The sequence below is a fragment of the Chiroxiphia lanceolata genome, chromosome 6 (genome assembly GCF_009829145.1).
Source record: "Chiroxiphia lanceolata isolate bChiLan1 chromosome 6, bChiLan1.pri, whole genome shotgun sequence".
Lineage (NCBI taxonomy): Eukaryota > Metazoa > Chordata > Aves > Passeriformes > Pipridae > Chiroxiphia > Chiroxiphia lanceolata.
Genome location: NC_045642.1, coordinates 48741150 through 48760190, shown reverse-complemented (window position 1 = coordinate 48760190; position 19041 = coordinate 48741150). Strand labels below are relative to the sequence as shown.

The window sequence follows — 19041 nt, the reverse complement described above, 5'->3', positions numbered from 1 at the left end:
TACTGCAAGAAGAATTTTACTATATTTAACTCGATTAATAAAAGCTAATAATTGAAGCGCTTAAGTGTTAGTGATAAAACCAAAGATTGATTTACTTCTGTCCAAAATACTCAATAAAAATAACTTCTTTGAAAGCAACCTATGAAACCAAATGAAGGAGCAGGCTGAAAAGTTTCAAATAACTGAAATTCATTCACAACTACATGTGAATTTTGTAACTGACATAGTCACACTTCTTTATATGCTAGTGTAAAGTTGTAGGAAATTTTTTTATTCATGGAAAGTTGACACCTGAAAATGTGATGGACATTGCTGTAATTCATTGAAGGCTAATCTTTGGAAGTGAGGTTTGTTTTTAAAGATTTCTTTGTGTGTTTAGTCTTCTTAAGTTCAGACAAGTTGACTTACCTAGGGCTGATGCTTTACTTGTGCATGGCCTGAGAAATGGGTATCACAGAGAACAGATTCCAAACACTGGGGGAAAAGTGAAATTTTCAAGTATCAGGTGTCTTGAGACACTTTGTACGTAATACATGTCCCTCATTTAAGAGAACTGGTATCTGTTCACAGCAGTCAGTTAAGGCAATGCCCTGTATAGTATCTTCTAGCAACAACTTTTACTTTGTCATGTAACATGTGAATGAAATAACTTCAAAATAATATTTTTCATGAATGTTATTCTGTGTTGTAAGGCCATAGATGTCCTGCCCTTTTCCTTGTTAGATCAGTAGCGTCTTTACACTCTTCAGAGCAAAGATGGTGTCTCTTTTGATAGAACTGTTGGCCATGTTGGAAATGTTTGTTTGTGTCTTCAACAGGGCAAGACAGGAGAATTGAATCAGCTGTTAAATGAAGTTAAGTCAATGCAGGAGAAGGCTGTTACTTTTCAGCAAGAGAGAGACCAAGTCATGGTAGCACTCAAACAGAAGCAAATGGAGAGCAGTGCCCTGCAGAGTGAGGTACACCACTAAATAATTTACAGTTGCAAGAAATAAAGAGTAAGAAATTCCATCTGTGGTATTATCTGCATTATTTTTAGTAGCAGTCACTAGTTAAAAGGTTTTAAAATTGATACACATGCAATGTGCTTCAATGAACATGTGTTATGTTTGCTTACATTATTTTTATGGAAAGTGATAGTACAAGCAACTTAAAATGTGTTGTACACAGGTGCAGCATCTGCATGAGAAAGAGCAGCGCCTGAATCAGGAGCTGGAGAGGTTACGAAATCACCTTTTAGAAATGGAAGATTCCTACACGAGAGAAGCTTTGGCTGCAGAAGACAGAGAGGTCAAGCTAAGAAAGAAGGTTTTGATTTTGGAGGAAAAACTTGTGTCCTCATCTACTGCAGTGGAAAATGCCAGGTAGCCTTTTAAATATCCCAGTTAACTAGACTGGTGGCTCTGTTTTGCTGAATTGCCATTCCACAACATTCTAAGCACTTGAGAAAATAAAACTGTCATGGGTAGCAGAATCTGGGAGGCTAGAGCCAATCATGTGTTCTTATTTATTTGCCATAAACATGTTTTTCAGCCAGGACAATGAAACACCAAGTATTTAAATTACTCAAGGCTTATCTTTACTGCTTTATTATTTTATTTAAACAAATGTTGGCTACTTTAGGCAAAAGAATTCTTTTTTCATGTTATTACAGTTGTCAAAATGAAAAAGTTTTTTTAATTAAAAAATATGTGTGTAGCTGCAGTCGTTTTTTTCTTTAAGTGTCAGAGATGGATTCTGCTCTTAACTTTCTCAATAAAGAGATTTCTGAGTTGAGCAGAATTCATTGTGAAAAATTGTGGAGAAAGTGGAAGTGTTGGGAGATGGTTGCGTGAAATCAATATTACTTAATTCTTCATAAATTTTTCAAATACCTTTAAGAAGTACTGCCTATTTCCCACCTGATATACCCCTCTCTAAAAAGACTGGCTTAGGAGGGGATCAGGTTCATCATATTTCTGCATGATGGGAAGTTAAATGAGGTGTTCAGTTGTTAGTATGGAGCAACATTTTTTCTTTTCCTAATGCATTTCAAACAAAAGCAGTTATTTGGGTGTGGGGTTTTTTTGATTGTCAAAGTCTTATTGCCAGACTTACTTAAAATCTGTTGTTAGATTGGGGGGGGGTTTGGTGGGTTTTTTGTTCATTTGTTTTTAAAGAGGGATCAGGGAAAAAAAGCCTTCAATTTTAGAAGTTGAGCTGAAAAATTTGTGCGGAGCTGTTTCTGCTGGGATTTAATTTTCTCTGTGATAACATCTATTGTTACCTTCCTAAATAACATATTTTATTTTCATTAAGTCATCAGGCTAGCCTGCAAGTTGAATCTTTGCAAGAGCAGTTAAACCTGGTTACCAAGCAGAGAGATGAAACTGTGATGCAGCTGACCATCTCCCAGGACCAAGTAAAGCAGTATGCACTATCTCTGGCCAACCTGCAGATGGTACTAGAGCAGTTTCAACAGGGTAAGGTTTGTCAAGAAATAGCAAAGATTGCAACAAGCATTTTCCATCTGGGGTAGTTAACATATTTTGCTGCTTTTGAAACAGTAGTTCCCTGGTTTCCTCTTGGTAGCCTGAATTTGAGAATCTGTTGTCTTTTAAAAAACTTACAAAAACAATTCTGGCCCTGTGAAAGCTGATGATCAATATCCCATTTATAAAATGCTAATTCCACCTCTACCTTATGAACACCAGATAAGATAATGCTGAGGTTTTGCAAATTGCATATCCCAAAAAGAGTTAAATGTTCTTAATTAAGGGTTTTTTTGTTTCATTTTGTATTTTTAACCCTCTAGAAGAAAAAGCTCTGTATTCAGCGGAGCTGGAGAGACACCAAAAACAGAGTGCAGAATGGAAGAAAAAAGCAGAAAACCTAGAAGAAAAAGTTGTATCACTGCAGGTGGGTTGAATAATGAAATTGAACCCTAAGAAACTGAATGCTAGTTCTTGACTGAACAAGCAAAGTACCATTCCTCTGCTGACCATCCGTTTTCTGAAGATGTTTACAATCCAGTTATTCAAAAGAACAAGTGATTGAAGTCTCTGCATGTGTTACGTTTATTTGTGTTGTACTAACGTCATTGTGATGGTGATCTCTTTTGCTTCTCTTTTTGTCCCTTTCTTACCCTCTATTTAGGAAAGTTTAGAAGAGGCAAATACTGCCCTGGATGCAGCATCCAGGCTTACTGAGCAGCTTGACATCAAAGAGGAGCAGATTGAAGAACTTAAGAAAGAAGGTAACTACATTTATTTATTTCTGCTTAAAACATTTCAGGCAGCTGAGCAGACAATATAGTATTCCTAGAAACTTACCAAAATACATATACTATGAGGAAAAGAGTAATTCTTTGCCACATTTTGAGGACTTCGTTGTTTATAAAGCAGATTTGAAAAGGTATGTTTACCTTCTGTTAGGGATCTTTCTCAAAAGAAAGCCTGTAAATACCAAAGCCCTTGATTTAGCTCTGTTAGTGTGTTTTTTACAAGTCTGTGGAATACCAAATGTTGTCACGTCTTCCAAAGTAGTTAACTACCATATTTGACATAGACACAGGAATACAGTGAAATAAAGAGAAAGGGTGTCAATTGGTAAGAGAGGGAGCAGCTCTTGCACAGATGTGACTGTCATCTCAGCTGGATGCAGTGGTAACTCTTGCTCTGAACATATACAACTAATTATTGCTATTCATTTTTAAATTATAATTAGTCTTTCTCTTGAAATAAGTGATGTTTTCTTGAAGCTTATAATCAGATGGTTGGTGTGAAATATCACTTGGAAGTCTTCTCCAGCAAGAACCCTACAAAAACATATGACTTTTTCACTACATATTTGAATGTGTACTTACTTAAATTTAATTTAGTGTCTAAGTGCAATCTGGCATCCGAGTGGACATCACAGGAGTGCTCCCTGAGTTCAAATTAAATTTCAAGCTACTACATGAATGTACAACTACTGATTATTTTTTAATGGATCTGTCTATCTGTCTCACTGCAGACATTTACAGCAAAAATTCATAGGCACTCTGGGTTGAAATTAACTTTGGAATAGGCAAATATGGCACTCTTAAATGGGAAGCTCTTCATTACTGTTTAATTTTGATTGCAAACTCTTGCACATAAAAGCAGGAGAGTTTTGAACTTGGAGAGAAAACTAAACCTCAGTATTTTATCAAACTGTGTTGTATTGGCAAGCAATTTACTTAATAAAAAAATTTAAAACGAGATTGTTGCATAAAGGACACAGCAGTTTGATGTTGTTGTAGAATAAATCATAATTTTTATGGGAAAAAAAAGACACCACTTCATTTTCTCTATTTACACAAGAAAACATATAATGTCTTATTGAAAATTGGCCAAATACATTCCCAGACACAGTTTTGTTGGCCAAATCTTTTGAAGGATTTCTTTATGGATTCTTTTGGCAGGAGAAGGGATTTTAATGGAAAAGTATAAGATGTACCAGATGCAATTTTCTGGATTGCCATAAATGGTTAACAAATTATTGGAGACTGTTGTAAATGTCTGGTTTACAGCAGTCCATACTGAATTTTGGCTCAGGTCTTTTTTGTTACTTAGTCTTTTCATATACCCGAAATACGTGTTTAAGTCCTTTTTAGCTGTAAGATTCTATTTTAGAAGGAAATGTTTCATTTAAAAAATACATTTAATGATAGAGTTGCATAGTCACTGTGGATGGAATATAGCTATGTAGTGGTCCTTAAAAGTCGACCCTCCTTCATATAAATCTTTTTGACGGGAAAAAATAAAAAACAGTGGTAACATTTCATTTAAACTATTAATACTTTCATTTTAAAATTCATCACATGAATAAAACTTGAAAAAACAACACAATTGTCTTGCTTTGTAGAGAAATAGCAACAGTGTAAGATTTAATTAAAATTTGTTTTCAAATGCTCTTTGTTTATCTATTTGTGACATTAGTAGTTTAACTTTTTTTATTTCCTTCTACTCTATGGATATCGAAATAACTCAGCTTCTATGTATGCTCCTGCAACTCTTATCATTCTATAATTATATTACCAATGTTTTCCTTCAATTATTTGGGTCCTATTTAAGCATATTTACAAAGTAGCATAATTTTAAGTAAATTTAAACCTTGAAACCATGGATTAACTCTCCTGTGCCTCACCCTGGTATTTTGAGAAAGGAGTGCTGAAGAGCAGTCACACTATTGGAGTAGATTTCAATGCATATGGATATGGTTGTTACAAGATAATATTGTTATAAAATATATATTTTTCTTTGGTTTTTAACTTGCTTTGAATAAGGAGCTTAACTCTGTGTGTTCCCAGCACGACACGGATTAGTTCATTCTATTCTATACTGTACAAAATTCATATTTGTGAAGTCAAATGTTTGTGTAAAGACATGGAGTATTTGAACAGGGCATATTAGGTTATATCCATTTCACAGCTTGGCTCTTTGATGTGTGTAAATACAGAATCTCAGTGTGGGTTCTCATGGAATTATTGGTGTTAATTGAGAACCATGTTTTGTCAGCATAGTTGTGGCATGCATTTACTAATGATTGAAAGTTGTGGAAACGGGAGTGGAATGTTTTCCATGCATCCCAGATGATTTGAAGTGTGTAAAAATTCATAAAAGTCACTCTTCTTACAAAGACGTGGAGGCTTTTTAGAAATTAACTACAAGGTAGATAAAAGTATCTTTTGTTGTTGTTTTAAATTAAGTAATTTTAATTAAAATGAGCCCAAGAAGTATTAAAATAATAGGAAAATTAAATTGATCAGCAGTTTTCCCATTTGGATTTGGATATAAGCATTCAGTCTTATTGGAAAAAAAGTTGATCATGTCAGCTTATACAAATGTAGGATAGAGTTGGTCTTCACATGGACAGTCAATGTTATATTTGTCAAGCTTTTGTGTGTGAATAAGGCTTACTTGTACTTTTATTAGGGAAAAAGTGTCTTCAGAGGTAGTATTTTGCCAAACCCTAGTTTGATGAGAAATTACATTTTTGCTGTCTTGAGGTGAAGCGATTTGGAGTTTATCTTTAAGAATTCTTTGTACCTTGTATGTAATTATTTGCTTTCTTGTCTGAGAACTTGTTAACTGCCAGTGTTCTTAAATCCTTCATTTGAGGATTTAAGGGAGATAAGTTTTTCTTGCAAATTACTCTGGGTTTTGTACAAACTGTGCAAACTTGAACAACAGATCCTTCTACCCAGTTTCTAATATATCTGCATTTTTATAAAGAGAAAATTTTTTTTTCTTGTTTCCTTACAGTCGGAATGCTGTAAAATATTTATGGCAAATAAAACTTTTAGGAGAATTTTTTTCTTTATTATGAGCTCTACTTTTATGAGCTTCGTGGGAAGTCCAGAAGAAGCCTGACTGGCACAGTATGATTGGGGTAATTGGGTGTATTTGAGTTAACAAGTAATCTATGTTAGTGGAGTTCTAGAATTGTAGAGAAGTTGGTGCTGTGAAATTGTTGGGCAACAGTGAATATAACAATATCATGCCATGGCTCCTTTTAAAGAAATGGGTTATTACATTTGTATCTCCCTTATTAAAGACTCTGATGCATGAGGCCCAAGTGTGTAGACAGTAGACAGGTCCTTAATAGAGGTTAGGAGTTTCAGAAAGCTGGAAAATTATAGCACTGATGAATGCAGAATCTGAACTCCTCTCTTACTCTGCTAATAGTTCCTGTTTCATGTTTCTGATGAGGAAAAGTAGAGTGTTTGTCTAGACCAGGAAGGTCATTATCAACGTTGTGATATCTAAATGAACAGATTTCATTGCAGCCGTTACAGAAACACATCAGAACTTAGATTCAGCATTGAAAAGGAGGCCGAAAATGTGTGCAGTGACTCCGAGCACGCTGCTAGACACGTTCACATTCATTAACGTTTAATACTGGCCTGTTCACTCTGTTTGCAGAGTGATGCCTGACTAAAGTGTTTGCCATTACCTCTCAGTTTTGTCTTTGGTTGATGGTAACTTGGCATTTCATCTCTCCCATTTTTAACTAAGTGTCTTTGTTCCCAAAAGTATGGGTAATCTTGCATATATCTGCCTTGCTTGCCAGTATACTGAATGGTGAAGCACAGGGCTGGTTCTAGAGTGCATTAGTGTGTCCCAGTGTGCTGTTTTCAGAGCTTGCATCAGTAACAGGAGTGGGAAAGGTCCTAACAGAAGAGACCCACAAGTTGCTGATGGTACTCTGCTAGCCAGTTGCCCAAGAGTTTCTTTCCAGTTGCATATTTTTTACGTAGAACAGAGCAGTTCATCAGATCTTCCACAGTGGATTTAGTTTCTGTGTGTTGCTGTACTTTAGCATTATCATTTCCAAAATTTTAGCTTATGGTTTCAAATAATAATGACTAAGTCAACACTTTTTATTAAAAAAAAATCAAATAGATTTTATGGTTTTGTTTTTTATTTAAAAGCACCATAACAATATTAGCATAAAAGCACCATAACAATTTTATTACAGAAGTGTAGTGTTATTGGTAAATTTTGCAACAGTGTTTCAAAGTTTGAATTTTTGTCTATTTGCTGTGACATAACAGGTGAGATCAGAAAAGAAATGCTAGAAGATGTACAAAATAAACTAATGAACCTTATGAACAGCACAGAAGGAAAAGTGGACAAGTAAGTCTTTCATGAAAGATTTGCTATAAGTTTTCGGGTTTTATTCCTCTCAATGTACAGGCATGTTACTAATACAATTGCAAGAGAGAACTGGACTTCTGTATGTGATCTTATAATTATACTGTCATTATTTTGACATTTTTCAATTGCTTGGTGGTTGTAAATAGTCATTTGCTCTCCTGAATCAAGATCTTAGAATAAGCATTTTCCCTGGTAAGTAGTACATCAAAGCTTGCTCATGTACCGTTTGGCTCATGTACTGTACTGCCTACAGTATTGCTGAATACTGTCCAAGTTGACACATACTGTATAACAAATGTGATAACTTGTGGGAGGAGGAAGTGGGTGAGGTACCTTTTTCGTTCTTTGTATGTGATTTGTTTATTTGGATTATTGCAAATTAAGCAAGAGTATGGAGAATAAGTGCATCAATATTATGATATCAGCTGTTACATGACAGGAGATTGTATAACAGGCTTCCTTTGTTCTGCAGGCTCCTGATGAGAAATCTCTTTATTGGACACTTTCATACTCCAAAAAATAAACGTCTTGAAGTGTTAAGGTTAATGGGAAGTATCTTGGGAATAAAAAAGGAAGAACTCGATCAGGTAATACTTTGCAGAAAACCAGGCTTCCTTATTTCTTTGCAGTATCCTTACCTGAAAATAGAATTACTTGCTGCACTTCTTTTACCTACTGGTTTATTTTTTTTGTTTCCTAACTTTGTTTTTATTAAAATACTTTTCTAGTTATTATCTGAAGAGCAAAGAGGAGTTACGAGATGGGTGACTGGCTGGCTTGGTGGAGGAGCTGGGTCAAAGAGTGTTCCCAGTACACCTTTGAGGCCAACTCAGCAGAACATTTTTAATAGTGTAAGAATTTATTGTGCATTCTTTTTGGTTGGAAAAATGGGGCAGTTGCATATTAATGCTGATATTTGGTTCGTCAGTGTATTGAGCTTAATTTACTGATGCTACTGTATCTTGCATTTTTTGTTTTGTGCAACTGCTTTGGCAAAAGGTTTTTTCCTGAACCAAGTAAATATGTAGACACTGGAAATCTTTACAATACTAAGTCTTGGGCTAATGGAGAAAACAATTACTGTTCCACTGGTTCCTGGGATCACTGACTTCTTACAGTATGGACTTTATCTTGGAAACTTAACAGTGCTGAAAGTTAAATACATGTTGAGTCTGGAATTCTGCAATACTCAACAGTATAGAAGACCATGACATTGTATTTTGATGCCTGTGTTCCCATATGTCCTTTAAATTTAATTTGAAAAGCTTTTTCAGCTGCTGCAGCTAGTACCTCTTACAGCATATAAAGTTGATATTTTAAGTTTTCAAATACAGTAAAGCAACAGATCTCATAGCATAATCCATGGGAGCATTTTATGAAACTTTCCATTTTGCAGACCAATAAATAATGCACTCAGGGATTGAGCACTGTGGGATTGGGGTTTTTGGATTAACTTTGGTTTTTTGCTCAATCGAGCTAGGAATGTTGAGAATTCATTCCTATAAATCATCTTGAAGTGTAGGGATTGGTTTTTTCCCTCTAAAATAATGCAGGCATGTAAGCTGCCAGAGGACTGTGGTCTGATTTAACTATAGATATAAAAGAGGAAAATTAGTGCTTTTGTACATATAGTACAGGCTTTACTAAGCAAAATTTTATCTTGTGATGCTACTGACACCTTAATCATTCCATGCTTCTTTTATTCAAGAGTCTCTATGAAATAAAACATGCAATGGGCTTTAAGAGAAATGTTTGGACTTAATGTGTTTCTGGATAAGTGACTGGTTGAGCAAAGAAAGTGGAAATACTGTGATGTCAGTAGCAGTGTGGATTTCTTGAAACAATTGGCTTAAATCAATAATGGAACCATGGTGGAAATATATATGTTACCTTTAGAGTTTATCAGTTTTACATAAATGCCACTTAGACAAAATACACAAACTGTGTATTTTGAAAATAAATTTCATTGTCACTCACTAAGGATTGCTTAGTACTAAGTACCAGTACAGAATTATTTGGAGGTTGTTGACAGCTTTTTAGTTTATGAATGTATGTATTTTTAACTTAGTGCTTTTCACCAGAGCATCAGTGAAATATAGTAACCAGCAGCTTCTTGCAGTCTTTTTCAGAATTGTTCGTGAAATTCCTTGAAACTGAATCTCGCCCAGGCCTTCCCCCACCCAAGCTCTCTGTTCATGATATGAAACCTTTAGGAGCAGCAGGAACTGGCAAAACTAGCAGTACTCCATCCAAGAGTCAAATGCAAGGTAACATTGGAATCTTTTCACAGAATTTAAATAACTAAAGGTAGAATTTTCAGGGGGATTTTAATGATTCTGTGCTTCCTGCCTTGTGAAATATGGATTTGATTTATTCTCCCACAACCATTTCCTACTTTCTGGGGTTTTTTTTTTCAATTTCTTTTTCCTTCCCACTGCTTCTATACCCCATTTTCTAAGATCTCAATACAGAAGATTAGAGGGACCAAATTGTCTTTGATATGAAAAGGCTTTAACAGCACCTGTCAGAGCCAAACAGATGCTGTGCAGACAACTTCGTATGGTGTGTCAGTGAACCCACTCCTGATTTCCAGCATCCCTGTTTGATCAGCTTTGTGTCGAAGCAAGGGAAGAATGCAAGTAATACAACCTTGTATTGTCTCTCTTATATGTAGAACCTGGTTGTTCAGAGAGGACCAAAATAAAATCAGTTAAGTGTATGGCCTGGTATGAAATCTCTGTAAGCTGTGCAAGAGTGTTGACTTTGAGTTTCCTAAGGCAGAGAACACTCAGGCTTATATTATGCATGCTAATGCATTTCTGTGTAAGTAGTTTAAGATCCCCATCTTCAGTTTAACTAGTCCAATTTGTAGTTAATTGCTTTACATGCATTTAAGACTTCATCTTAATATAGGCCTGCTGACTTGCAGAACCTTGTTTTGTTTGAAACTTTCTACTGTAAACTCGAATTAAAAAAAAAAAAAAAAAACACCAAAACCTTACATATATATATATCTACAGATAGAGATGCTAAAAAAATCCTCTTTCAAGTCACCTAAAGTAGTTGGATGTTACAAAATGTAAATGTCTACTCCAAAATACCAGTTTATCTTTGAAAGCTGTAGTTATTTATTTTAAATAAACCTAAATTAAGTTTGATTTTTTTTTTATTCTTTTTTTATTGTAGTATAACAGTAATATAATAGGTGAAGTATCTGTTTTACTTGGCAAAAAAAAAATTTCCTTGTGTAGAACCACTAAATTGTGACTCACTGTGTATGGTGTTTACGTGTAGGGGTTTTCTTGGGGCTGACCCTGGGTAAGCTGTGCCAATGCACCATGTGGTGGGAAACCTACCTGTGCACTGTATTGTAGTGCATGTGCAGGGGCCCTGTGCCTTTACATAGTGCTGGAGCCAGCGACAGATACTTCCTGTCTGACATTGCGTGTGAGAAATGAACTGCAACGGTGTTCATGTTGCCTGTCAGAGATACATAGATTTTTTCATTTTTATTTTTTTGGGTAGCCCCAGCTGTTTTGGAATTTCAGTGGTGGACTCGGCAGTGCTGGGTTAACAACTGGACTTGATCTTAAGGGTCTTGTCCAACCTAAACAATTCTATGGTTCTATGAGAGAAGACAGGGAGATTGAAAGTCTTTGAGAGTGTCTACAGTCCACAGCAAGGAGATTTTCAAGGACTGTCAAGTGATAGGCAGTTTTAGAACTTTCTGTGAACAAATGCTGTAAAATTGGGTAGATTCTAACAAAGTACTTTCATTGTTAGTTTAGGTTTTTTGTTGTTTTTTACATTCCAGATTCTGCAGTCTCGGCAGTGGGCAGAAGACCAGATGCAAATCCATTTTTAGCACCTCGATCTGCAGCCGTGCCTCTCATAACACCAGCTAGTAGTTCTGGACATCTGCTTATGAAACCTATTTCTGATGCACTGCCTACTTTTACACCACTGCCAGTGTCCCCTGATGCCAGTGCTGGTGCTGTATTAAAGGACCTTCTAAAACAATAGATGATCTTGTATCAGTATGATGATAGTAGCACTTTAAGGAAAACGAGAACACTATGCTGTATATAATTTATCACAATGAGGCCTTCTGTAAAAAGTCATGTACTTGATTGCAATTGTACCTTGCTTTTCTTTAATTGCAAATTTGTCAGTGCTTGGAAATTCTAATGGTGGTATGAATAACTGCCTTCTGTATAGTAGGCATTCATTTTGGGCATGGTTAAATATTTAACTGAGAAAAATCTATCTTGTTGCTAGATTGTCACAAGAGAGAAGGATTTTTAAACCTTTGTTGTATTGAGTTGTTTCAGTTATGCATAGACAGCATTAACCCTTTGCTGTTGAGATCTGTTTCACCATTGAAACAATCTGCCATCGGCAGTGGGCGTTCAAGAACCAGAATTGAAAACAAAAATATGTAAAACACCTCCTCCAGCAAAAATTGATCTGAGGTGTTCAATTAATGACACAAACTTCAAAGAATAAGATGGTGAGCATGTGGGGGTTGATCACTGAGCAGCTGAGCAGTCCTCCCACACGTGATTTATGGTATTTACTTAATGTACATTAGGACACGTATCTCTTATTTACAGGTCTGATTGCATTTGGGGGCAATTCGAGGCACATGAGCGTCTTTGCACAATGATTTGATATATCCCCCCAGACTAATAGCTGTTTTCAGCAGTCAAACCCATCAGCACCAAGGAGTTAACTGTGGAAGTGAGGGCTTCATGAGATACGCGTGTGATGAGGAGTGGGTGATTTAGCAAAAGATAGTTCACATATATAAAGTCACTGTACTCCAATGGTCCAAGGTGTATATATGAGAGACTTTTTATGTCACAAGACTTTGTAGATCCCAGTATAGGCTTAAAGCTTGAACACATGTATAGAATTAAAAGGGAAGAAGATGCTTGCTTATCTCAAATGTGTAAATAGGTCTTTGTAAGACCAAGGCCAAAGGCAATTATTCTGTAAATTTTGCTGTGATAACTTGTACACTTTGTTTGGCAAGTGAAGAGTGAAGTTACATACTAACAGATAAAAGTCACCTTCATAGTGAATCTGAGACAAAACATCTTCAGTTTAAAATGTGTAATTTCTAAATCTTTTATATGCCATTCCTTGTTAGTCAGTGTTAAGATAACTGTTGTGGAAGTTCTATATTAGAACTGTCAACCTTCTTCATTTTCATTAAGATCTTGGGTTAAATTGTTGTAAGAGTTATATTTAAATAAAACTAATTACTGAAACTTGTACAGAATCAACAAAATGCAAGAAATCTTTGGATTTATTTATATAGAGGTCAAATAGTGAATTCCTTTTGTTGCCTTGAAACCTAGCAAAGTTTTTTTTAATTATTGTACTTAAGAGCTGTTTGAGTCCCTTTTCTCTGGTATAGTAATGTTTCATGGAAGACTTACACAGATTTTTAAGTGGATTGACCATATTGGATTTTGATTTTTAAATTTTTTACTCCATTATGGACAGTTTGGCAGTTTGATTTCCAGAAGAGTAGCAGCCACACATTTACCAAAGTAAATTCTGCATTATGTAATAAATGTAATGAGAATTTAAAATTACCTCGGCTGAGAGCATTTCAGTTGGGTACTTGAAATGTACATCTTCGTTTGAACTGGGCTGGCATAGGTACCTTTTTTTCCTGTAGCAATCAAATGTAGAAATCAAATGGCTTCTGTGCAATCTCTCTTGTTCTTGTAGTCATGTCTGTTTAATAATATATAGCTGCTTCACAATAAAATGGCCTTTTGGTGAGCCAAAGCAGAAGGAAATATTTAGTTTTTAAAAATTATGTGACTTACATGTTATAAATTAGAAATGGAGTCATGCTGCTCACTATTCTCTGAATATACTATCTAAGCAGTTCTTTTTTTGCTCAATTTTTTTTCTTTTAACTGCAGAGAGCCTAATGTGTACACATTTCTCTTTCAGGAAGCTTTATAAATGCCAATAAAGAAAACATAGTAATACCATTTGTTTCTGCATGCTGTAAATCCCTTCCATTTATACAATAAGCTGTGAGTTTGGAGAGGGAAATCTAATGCCAAGCAAAGTACAGAAGAACTTCAGAATTCCTCATAAGCTTCTTCAGGGAGAAGAAAATCCTCTACAGGAGATACACAAGAGGCTTCAGTCCTTAAGTCCTAGGAGGTGAGGTCTGTTGAACTGTGGAGGAAATCCCCAGGGCTTAGAGGTTTCTGTTCTAAGGCTTATTCTACAGTTACATTGCTGGAGTTTGTTGCTTTGTTAGAAATCAGCTGGGCTCTGTGTTCTAGGCAGTACTTCTTTCTTAGAATGTTACACAGACCATTATAAACCTTCAAGCTTTGTTTTTATTGAAAGATTAGTGGATATATTTTTTCCTCTAATTTTTCTTTTGTGCTTACTTTGTGCTTGATAACTGTTCCGTATATATTTGCTTTACCGGTTTCCCACATGTACATATGTGACTCATATAGTCTGTCCTGTTAATTGTGTGGGCCTTTCACACAGCAGCACAAGGAAAACATTATCTGAAATTTATGAGCAAGGTGCAGTAACTGAAGATTTTTGTTGTTCTCTTTCCTGTTGCTTTTGCAAGGGCAAAAAAAGTGTCTGGTCCTCCTAGTTTTGGTCTAACAAGCTGTCGGTTATCTTTAGCAGTAAGGTAACAGAATTCTAGTGCAGGGATTCATTTTGCAATCTTGATAGAAGGGAAGGAAATGAGGGTCAGGATTTTCTGTTCTCTTTAGACTTCCTTATTTTTTGCTGTTCTTTGGTTATCCTGCATTCTGTGCAAAGAGAAGGAAGTAACTGGTTGGTCTAATTGTTACTGTATAAGAATGCACAGTGTGTGGTTTGGGGGTTTATGGGTTTTTATTTTGTTTTTAATTAAACTCTGCTGCATTAAACCAGTTAGTCACAGAGATATAATGTGATACATTATAGTGACTAGTGGACAAATAACACTTTTTTACCTAATGTCACTCTCCAGCCTGCATTTTATTATTGTTTCTTATTTTTATTCTTGACCCATTTTCCATAAATAGTTAATAGTAAGGCAGGCGACTTGGGAGTATGCATAGGAGTGACTGATGGCTAAATGGAAGAGACAGAATGGAAGACGCTCGCCTTGTAAGTATTTCACAGTATCACATACCTCATGAAAACTTTTCAGTTAATTAACATCTTCTTACTTATGGTTTTGATGGTTTTATTGCCACTTTATGATATGAAAGTTCAAGAATAATTTTCTCAACTCAAAACACAAGGCTGCAGCTGCAGCTTCAAAAATAGAAGCTGTGGCTTGAGCTTATCCTTATCTAAGATCATGGAGAAAGAATCCTTCACATCCTTGTGTTTTGATTTCTACTGGGAGACACAAGTTGGCCATTTTCTGAAGTGACTGACAGATTTTGGATCATACTGCACAGAGCTAGTCTTCCTCGAGCCATCAATCTGCTATTAAATTAGGACTATGAACATCTTGCCTTTAGAATAATGTAGAAAGGAGGGTATTAATGTCTCTTTTTTTTTTCCCTATGATCCTAAAACCTGTACAATCTTGGATTGTGGTTCTAATGCCCAGGCAGCTGGAATATATCCAGGAAGGAAACTTGTGTGTACACGAAAGTCCTCAGTCTTCTGTGTTCAGCTTCTAGTTCAGTGTATTTTCATGGAATGAGAATGGTTTAAGTTGGGAGACCTTAAAGATCATCTTGTTCCAACCCCCCTGCTGAGGGGTTTCTGGTAGAAACCTTCTACCAGACCAGGATGCTCAAAGTCCTATCCAACCCGGCCTTGAATACTTCCAGGGATGGGGCAGCCACAGCTTCTCTGGGCAGTCTGTTCTGATGTCTCACTACCCTCACAGTCAAGAATTTCTTTCTAATATCTAACCTAACGCTACCCTGTTTTAGTTTAGAGCCATTACCCCTTGTCCAATCACTGTGACATCCAGTTTTGCTTTGGCAAGACCCAGCTGATCTTGGGGCTTACAGTCTCTGCTCTGAAGGAACATATGTGGAATATATTCCCAAATTGTCTTGGGTGGTTTTGCGGTTCATTGGCAAGTACATGTAGAGTCAGAGTTTACATGTTTACATGTTTCACTAAGACATGAAAACGACTCAAACTGTCAAGTGGGACAGCACACAGGAGTGAAACCCGGCTATAATATTCATACAGGGCATGTATTTGAGTAGATCAATCACGTGTATTTTAGAGACTGTATGGTTATTGTGTGAGTTAAACTTCAACCTAATCTGCTGAAACAGAGAGGTGGTGCTCACTTCCTGCAAGTGAGGGAGAAGATGAAATGTATTTACCAGCACTCATGCTCCTTTACTGAACTCTAACTAAAATGTGCATCTGACAGCAGAAAATTTGAAGGGTTTTTTGTCCAAAAAAAAGGATGTTCTTTGCCACCAAGTCTAGAAAATGTCTTTCTAAATGTACTTTACCACTTGTGAGAATCCTGACAAAATAAAAAATTCCTAAAATTATTTAGTGTATGCAAAGTCAGGATTGTCTTCCTATAACAGCAGTAATAAAAGTAAATAAATAAAATACTGTGTGTCTTGCATCAAAAGCTCCTCAGCTTTGCTTTTGTCAGTACGTTTGCCCCTGCTGAAGTGCGTGAGACAGGCTGTGGTCTTCTGCTTATCCCCAGAGAAATACATCTACATACTCAATATTCACTTTTAAACAGCCCTGACTATGCCTCAGGCTCTGAGAAGACCATTCTTGTTACTGAGGAGGCAGCACTGCAGTTTAGTCTTGGTGCTTCATATGGCTGCTGATATTGTCAGCAGCAGAGAGTTTTGCATGTGTACCAGGTGGGAATTGTATTAAAGAATGACTGAAAGAAATTGTATGCAGTGATTGACAGGGAACGCACCAGAAATCATATTTCACCATAGCTCAATTTCAAGTTTTTAATACTTGAAATTAACCATTTTTTTTAATGAGGTTTTTAAATTTAAAAAATAACAATCTGTGGGAAAAGTGGAAAAATATATGAGTTATGGTGAACTGTATTAGAGGTTTTTGGCAATGACTGACAGAGTCCAGAAGCCCTGTCACATGTGGCATTGCAGCTGACAGACTACTGATCAATGGTATCAAGGAAACAAACTACCTCTACCTGTTTTTTGTGTTTGTTAACAAAGTGAGCAAGTCTGACCAACAGCCTAGAATGCTGTTCTGTCTCCCTTAGTGTAGAGGAAGCCAGACTTCTCAGAGAGCTGCCTGGATACTGTTTGAATACCAGCCAGTATCATGAAGGTAAAGGTAATCCTGGCAGTACTGTATAGTTAACCCTAAGGTTTTCATTTTCAACGTTAGATGCTGCCTGCGTTGCCCTCCAGTGAATTTCCAGGTGGTCATGCAAGGTGGATTGAACTGCAACATGACCAGGTTACAGATTTGAGGCATCTAGGAACTATTAATTTCATATAATTTATGGAATAGTAACTAGTACCCAGCACTGTAGTACAGCTACTTAATATCTAATGTTTGTTGATGGAATGGTCCAAGGGATTAGAAAAAGGAAGCATGTAACACACTCCAAGTGGTGCATATTTTGTCCTGTGGCAGCTTTCTATGAAGGCTGCTCTATCAGGTGGGCAAAGTCAGTTGATTTTGAGCTAGTAAAAGCAGACCAGTGGTAGCCCCTGACTCTCTAGAATGGGAAATGCTGTTAAACACAACCCTCTGCGAACAGAAAGTGAAAAGTTATAATTCTTCAAATCCAAGTTGTTGTAAATGAGGGAGCAAGGAACTAAGGACATGCTAAGGTTTAAAAAATTTGACCTTTTGAGGCTGCCTAGAGAGTCAGAAGCCCATTTTAACTTCATCAGAGGCAGCTGGATTTATAGAACTACATAAAGGTACCCTGATTTACACAACTTATATACCTTGAATCCATGAGGTTCCTGAACATTAAGTGTAGTGTTATCAATAAAAATATATTTAACCTAAGCAACACAGTGCCAACTGGATGTAAATAGAACAATAGTAAGAGGTAGTAGCAGTTTTGAGCAAATCAGAGGAGTTGGATAAGAATATTAGCTCCTAAATTGGACCATGTATAATGCAAATGCTATTTCGCAGAGTCAATTAGGTTGGAAAAGACCTCTGAGATCATCAAGTGCAACTTGACCATGACACTAAGTGCCACATGTGATCATTTCTTGAACAGCTCCAGGGGTGGTGACTCCACCACCTCCCTGGGCAGTCCATTCCAATGTTTAACAACCCGTTATGTGAAGAAATTCCTCCTGATGTCCAACCTAAACCACCTCTGGCACAGGCTGAGGCCATTTCTTGTTGTCCTGTTCCTAGTTGCCTGGGAGAAGAGGCCAACACCCACTTGCCTACAACCTCCTTTCAGGCAGTTGTAGAGAGTGATGAGGTCACTTTCTCAGAATAAGTGAAGACCATGAGAGTGATCACAAACAGTGTTGGGTGCAGGTGTCCAGGAAACTGCAGAGGAAGGGAAAAAAGGGATTCCGATTTCAGCTTGTCATGGGGGAAGCCAACCAAGTGAAATGTTGGTTGCACAATTAACCTTTATCTTAAAATGTTTTCCCATCTCCTGCAGCAGTCTTCTCTATTGCTGTAAGGTATTAAAATACTTGAGCAATGCTTTTGTTTGTAGCAAAAGGGTGTTTTCAGAATTACAAGCAAATCACCAAGTTGATTTCTGGTTCATCCATAGGTTTTGGTTTACAGGCTGTACCATGGCTCCAACACTAAATTGTAGCAGGAGGAAAAATATAGTAAAGAAAGTGGCTTGAATGGTAGACTGGAGCACTGAAAAATAGTCATCAAAACTGAAACTTTTTCTGGAAGTAGAATTGGAAAATATTTAGACTGCACATTGCTCTGTGCTCAAGTAGTGGGTGCCAATAAAAATGAAGGCAAACAGAAGACTGCCTTATTTTTGACAATAGGAGCAGGAACAGATGTGTTTAACAGTTTTCAGCTAACTTAGAGGAGGCTTATTATGAAACTACAAAAATTTGAGGAGTACGGGATTCTAAAGAAAATGAATGAGTCATAACTAGGTCTGCCAGATCTGTCTGGACCCAAATGCAGACTGAATAGCACATTGTCTGCAGAGTGCTCAGGAGGAAGGACCTGCAGAGTGCCACTGCAGGCAAAGGTCTTGCAGGTGGTACCTCTGTCCCTCCTGGACTCTGGACAGAACAGTGACTGTGGTGTGCTTCCCAGAACCTGCCAAGTAGGCAGGGCTGGGGATTCAGTGAGCCTGCTGTGTTCTGGATGTGATGGTACTGGTACTTCAATAGTCAGATGCTTTGCAGGCAACCTGAAGTCTGCACTGCCCTGGCCAGAT

At 36.8% G+C, this 19041-nt stretch overlaps 1 protein-coding gene across 2 annotated transcripts in view; it reads left to right on the top strand.

Moving 5' to 3' along the window:
• The window catches only part of TRIP11 (thyroid hormone receptor interactor 11), a 30851-nt gene extending 17388 nt beyond the window's left edge, over nt 1–13463 (top strand). The window contains exons 11-20 of one of the 2 annotated variants that reach the window (XM_032689884.1): nt 819–959; nt 1171–1364; nt 2299–2462; nt 2795–2898; nt 3136–3235; nt 7559–7640; nt 8134–8248; nt 8390–8512; nt 9781–9928; nt 11476–13463. In XM_032689884.1, coding sequence (XP_032545775.1) covers nt 819–959; nt 1171–1364; nt 2299–2462; nt 2795–2898; nt 3136–3235; nt 7559–7640; nt 8134–8248; nt 8390–8512; nt 9781–9928; nt 11476–11684 — 1380 coding nt within the window. In that variant the 3' untranslated portion in view covers nt 11685–13463. Of the gene's footprint in view, nt 1–818; nt 960–1170; nt 1365–2298; nt 2463–2794; nt 2899–3135; nt 3236–7558; nt 7641–8133; nt 8249–8389; nt 8513–9780; nt 9929–11449 lie in introns of both variants that reach the window. The other variant, XM_032689885.1, reaches the window with a different exon arrangement.
• The last annotated feature ends 5578 nt before the right edge of the window (nt 13464–19041 follow it).